The 6,210-nt window shown below is 35.0% G+C and overlaps 1 protein-coding gene across 1 annotated transcript; it reads right to left on the bottom strand.

Annotated features, from left to right (window-relative positions):
• Positions 1–300: 300 nt before the first annotated feature.
• LOC130247251 (tripartite motif-containing protein 16-like) lies at positions 301–4,992 on the bottom strand. Its single transcript, XM_056480480.1, has 6 exons — positions 4,382–4,992; positions 4,193–4,288; positions 3,275–3,508; positions 2,994–3,144; positions 2,851–2,910; positions 301–1,786 (listed from the first exon to the last, which is right to left on the bottom strand). The coding sequence occupies exons 1-6, from the start codon at positions 4,952–4,954 to the stop codon at positions 1,215–1,217; spliced, it is 1,686 nt and encodes a 561-aa protein (XP_056336455.1). The 5' UTR covers positions 4,955–4,992; the 3' UTR covers positions 301–1,214.
• Between the last annotated feature and the right edge of the window lie 1,218 nt (positions 4,993–6,210).

Raw genomic sequence — 6,210 nt, 5'->3', positions numbered from 1 at the left:
CATACAGATTTGATCTTGACCATCAGAGAAAAAGGGAAGTAAGTCTGGTCAAGTATGGTTTTTACCCCTGCTTGAAATCGGTCCTCTGCTTTTAACGCATCCAAGTGCACATAATTTGAGCGAGGAATGAGACCCCATATACAAACACACAAACACACTTTGAGCATACACCCGGAGCAGTGGGCATATGTCACTTCAGTCTGTTTTTTTTTTTTTGTGCACTTTATTGTTTGTTGGTTATAATTTACACTGATAAAACTGAAAATGCATCAAATTCATAAAATATTACACATTACACTATTCAAAGGGAGCAAAAATGAATCAACAAATTACACGTTCCTTTGTAACGAATGGGTATAACTACTGCACATTCAACAATGGCAATTTACCTGGATTCATACCTGAACAAATTATTAGTTTAAAGGATTGCCAAATTGAATTATTGATCCCTGATTAAGGGAAATGAAACAAAAACACATTTAATACCAAAGATCTATAATGAGAACTTGTTAAAGGTAAATAAGCTTGATGAAAATATTCCTCTAATTACCGTGAAATCCCATGTAAAAGTATGAATTATAAGGTTTATCCTCATATTCATACAACCTAATTGCCATTTTATACAGATTTACCACATTATAAGTTACAGAACTAAAGAGACCATATAGTAGAATATCAATAGAATGTCTACTGTGTCCCGACAGCATTTTAATCTACTGAATGTTTATGTTTTAAAAACACACATTATTAAAATCAGCACAAACAATCAACCTGATGTCCTCAGAGAAGGAACGCTGTTCCAGAGTGGAAGCAGATTTTCCAATTTTCATTTAACATTACCAAGGCAAACCTGTTTTATTACTTTTTTGTCTGTTTAACTTGTACATTGTATCTAAGTACACTGTGTCAGTTTTGACTTCATGTTGACATTAATCTCATGACATGCATACATCCTTGTATAACAGAAGATCAAATATATACAGATCAGGCTGTTATAAAAAGATCCCATGTAAATCACAGGAACACAACTTTAAAAGATCTTACTTTATAGTATAAGTGAAACTGATCAAATGTGAAAAGTGTTATCTCAATCACAAACGTCTCAAACGTATTCATCTGTACCAGATCCAATCAAATGTTTTGCATTAAGAATTAAAATCCAATTGATTATATTAGCTAAATTACTACATTAAAGAAATAAGCTCTTTGACCATCTATTTGTTACACAGTTGAACTCTTGCAGTTTCACCTGAAAGATGATCTAAAACTTGTTTTAAAATACCAACAAAAAAATGTAAAAATCTAAACCCCGGATAGAGCGGCTGAGTGAATCTGGCGTGGACTCTGTGGATGAGGGTCATTGTGTCAGAAACACTGTAGAAGGACAGAATTCCTGCACTGTGATCCACATACACTCCTATTCTATTGCTGGGCACTACAGTGAGATCAGTTTCTATGTTATTGTGGCTGAATGAACAACTGGAATGAGAGCAAGACAAACTCCAGGACTGATCATTACATCCAAATCTAGACTTAAAGTCACTCTGTCCCTTTCTGCTGATGCTTTTATATGACACTGAAATATCTACATTATTCCCACTCCACTCCACCTCCCAGTAGCAGCGTCCACACACACTCTCTCTACACAGCACCTGACGACACTGATCAAATCTGTCTGGATGATCAGGATAATTCTGTCTGCTAGATAAGGTCACTACTCTGCTCCTCTCAGACAGACAGAGACATTGATGAGCCGTGTTTGGATCCAGAGAGAAATGACAGAAATCTAATAGAAAACAAAAACAAATCACAGTAAAACCTTTTGCTGGACATGCATTAACAAGACACAAATACAATTAAATCAAATTGTTATTATTTATGAATTAGTTTAACTTTTTTTCCACTTTAAATGTGTTAATGGATTTAACATTATTATAGATTTAACACATTAAGCATATTTAGTCACTGGGGATTTTCATCTGTTTACAACTTTTATTTCAACACAATACAAAACTGACTTGATATAATTTCACAGTAGCTGGTATCTTCTGTATAATCACTGTTGTTAAACCGTGTTTACTAGGATCAAATGTTGAGATTTATTTTGCTCAGTTTTATATTAAACCTATAAAAATGAACAAACTGTAACAACAGTTTTTGAAGACATATGATTTTTAGACTTATTGTGAATATATATATATATATATATATATATATATATATATATATATATATATATATATATATATATATATATATATATATATATATATATATATATATATATATATATATTTGAAGTCAGAATTATCAGCTCCCCTGATTTATTAGCCCCCCCTGTTTATTTTTTCCCCAATTTCTGTTTAGTGGAGAGAAGATTTTTTTTCAACACATTTATAAGCATACTAATTTTAATAATTTATCTCTAATAACTGATTTATTTTATGTTTGCCATGGTAACAGTAAATTATATTTTACTAGATATTTTCAAGACACTTTTATACAGCTTAAAGTGACATTTAAAGGTTTATTTTTTTATTTTAATTAGGCAAGTTATTGTATATCAATGGTTAGTTCTGCAGGTATTCGAATAAAATTATAGCTTAAAGGGGCTAATAATTTTGACCTTAAAATAATTTTAAAAAAATTAAAAACTGCCTAAATTCTAGCCGAAAAAAAAAACAAATAAGACATTCTCCAGAGGAAAAAATATTATCAGACATGCTATGAAAATTTCCTTGCTCTGTTAAACATAATTTGGGAAATAAAAAAGAAAATAAATTCAAAGGGGGGCTAATAATTCTGACTTCAACTGTATATATGCATGTTTCAATTTTCCGAACAACTTACACTGTAGGAAGTCATTCCTGCTCTCATATTCTGGAGTAGGAATGATCTGGATGCATGTCACTGTAAAAGCATACATTATATAAATATTTTCACAACACTTACAGTATTTTAATTTAGTTTTCATCTCATCTCCAGTCTTTTACCTTGACCAAATATCTTTTCAGTCTCCTCTCTGCAGAAATCCTCCAGTTTCTGTCTCAGTTGAGAGACAGATTTTTCTACATCATCATAAGAACTAACAGTAATGCTGGGAACATCTGGAGATGCCGGAGGAACAGGGAGAGATGCGAAACTCTACAAAAACAGTCAAACAACTGAAAGGAAAACTAAGGTATAACTACATTTAAATAAAAAATGAATACTATTTATTGGTCAGTATATTCAATGTGAGTAAAACACTTAGTGATGTAAAGACTGGTGTCACCTGGATGAAACAGATGTGATCATGTGTGTGTGAAAGCTGCTCGAGCATAGCGGTTTTCCTTCTCAGATCATCAATATCCTGCTGCAGTTGATTCAAGAGTCCTTCAGCTCGACTGGCTGTGATCCTTTCTCGATCTCTGATCATCTGTGTGACTTCAGAGCGTTTTCTCTCAATGGAGCAGATGAGTTCAGAAAAGATCCTCTCACTGTCCCTCACTGCTGTCTGTGCAGAACACTGCAAACCACACATCACAATTACCTCTCACAATAGTAAAAAATATCCTCCAGTGATTAAGTTTTCATTTTTGGGTGAATTACTGTATCTCAGTTGCCTATATCCTATTTGGCTTTGCATTAAAAGACCTTGAATTATCTTCCAGCCAATCTCTGCATTTGTTATTCATTTATTTACAGAGTGTTTCTTTGTCAACAATCGAATACTTCTGGGTTGGTGCCAGTTTCAGAAAGTTTTATTGAACATGAATCTAGCTGACATTACTAAGGGTAAAAGTCTTTATGTGACCAGTTCTCAAGAGCGCACCAATCAATGCAATTCACTCAAGATAAGGAAGTCATAAATCACTAAGAAAGTACTTTCTGGAGCATGGCTTCAAAGAAGTGTTGTGTGTTTTTGGTTGTGTAGCACAGGTTGTAGTTGACTGCTAAGCAGAAACTGTGCATCATTGATCCACCAAAAGCATAAACACAGGCACTCTGCTTCTTCTGAATCACAAAACTGTATATTTCTCTTATATTTTAAGTAGTCAAAATGAAAGATTTTTCAGAGAAAACATGAATGCAGTACTACTCAATAATAGGTACTCAAGATTACTATTGGGCATGTCACCAACCCAATTACTTCCCTCCATCTGTCACATATATAAATGTGAAACTAGTGGTAATTTTTCTCAAAAATTACCTTATGAATCTTTACAGCTTCTTTCAGCTCTTGAAGCTTCATCTCTCTTTCCTGGATTTGCTGCTGGAATTTTCTATGTATCTCTTCTAATTGTTTCTGTATTACAAAATAGAAGTAAGTATGTGGCACTTGTGTTTGCCTTTTCATTGAGAAAACTGGATGATCTTGCCAGTGTGTTTCAGTCCATACCTGTTTCTCTGTCCTCTCTGCTGAAGTTGACACAGTTTCATGATCTTTGTGTTCATCCACCATACAGAGCATACAAACACACCTCTGGTCCGTACGGCAGTAAATTTCTAAGAGTTTATCATGTTTTTGGCAGATCATCTCCTGAAGCCGTCCATTGGCGTCCATTAGGTTGTGTCTTTTACCTTTGAAGAGATTCTCATGTTGTTCAAGATGATTTTGACAGTAAGAGTTCAGACACACCAGACAGGACTTGATGGCTTTGTGTTTTCTTCCAGTACAGCTGTCACACTCCACGTCTCCATCTCCAGCAGGAACAGCAGTGTGATGTTCAGTCTTCTTCAGTTGCTCCACCACTTCAGCCAGCATGGTGTTTTTATTTAAAGCAGGTCTGAGACTGAAGGTCTGTCTGCACTGAGGGCAGCTGTAAACTCTCTTCTGATCCTCGTGATCCCAGTAGTCCGTAATGCAGCTCATACAGTAACTGTGTCCACATGGGATGGTCACTGGATTCTTCAGGAGCTCCAAACACACTGGACAGCTGAACTGGTCCTGAGAAAACCTGGATTCAGCCATTTTACCGCAGACACACAACACAAATAAACAGCACTTACGTTCCGTTTTCCCAGAACTGGAGATGTGATTTCCTGGTTCTGAGATTTATAGACTTGAGCAAAACGGGAGTGACCATAAAAAATGCATTCAAACTTCCTCGTGGTCCACTAGAGGGCAGTCTCGTGAAACATACAGTTGGATGCACATGTTTTAGCAAATACTATGCATAAAGTCTTTGTAAGAAGCTTTGTTTATATACAAACCCCTGCTGAAAAATCCAGCTTTTCCAGCCTGACCAGCTAAGACCAGGCTGGAAATGGCTGGAAACCAGCGTGGAAATGGCCAAAACCCCTCTAAAACCAGGCTGGTCAACCAGCTAAAACCAGCCAACCAGCCTAGCCTGGTTTAAGCTGTTTTTTTTTCAGTAGGGACATGATTTTGCACTAATGAACAATTCTCTATGTACATTGTAGGGCTGTTTATGATAATAACATTTTAACCAGCACTCATTAAATGCATAAACCAGAGATTTCAAGTGAAATATTTGCAATTAAGCTATTGTTGAGAAGTCAAGGATTTGTTTGATAAAGGATATTTACTTTTGTTCACATTGGCTGAAATCCTTAAGCATCCAAAAAAAGTGCAGGTAAATAGTCAACATAAGATTAGTTAAAAAAAGTAAATGTATTAAAGAGCTGCATGGTGGCGCAGTGGGAAGCATGATCGCCTCACAACAAGAAGGGTGCTGGTTCGAGCCTCGTCTGGGTCAGTTGTCATTTCTGTGTGGAGTTTGCATGTTTGAGTGGATTTCCTCCGGGTGCTCTGGTTTCCCCCAGGTGAATTGGGTAAGCTAAATTGACCATTGTGTGTGAATAAATGTGTAAAACATGTGCTGGATAAGTTGGCGGTTCATTCCGCTGTGGTGACCCTAGATTAATAAAGGGACTGAGCCAAAAAGAAAATAAATGAAGAAAGGAAATGTATTAAATTCTATTTTCAGAAGTTCTTTTTAAACGCAATTTAATTGAGCATCTTTATGAAATTTCATAATCAATTTGATATGCAGTTCAATTGAACAGCTGAATGAACTGAAAAAATTAATATTAATGATAAACTTAAATATATTTTCAACACATGAAAGTTTCTGTGTGTGTGTGTTGTAATTTAGTACATATAAAATATATAAACCTCAAAAAAGGCTAAAAACATTACTGTTAAAAGTATATTCATTCATAACATTCATTTTATCTTGTATATTATAACTAAGTAGCCATGCA

This window comes from Danio aesculapii, chromosome 19, assembly GCF_903798145.1.
Source record: "Danio aesculapii chromosome 19, fDanAes4.1, whole genome shotgun sequence".
Classification (NCBI taxonomy): Eukaryota; Metazoa; Chordata; class Actinopteri; order Cypriniformes; family Danionidae; genus Danio; species Danio aesculapii.
Note: the sequence above shows the minus strand (reverse complement) of the source record. Positions and strands in the feature narration are given on the sequence as shown.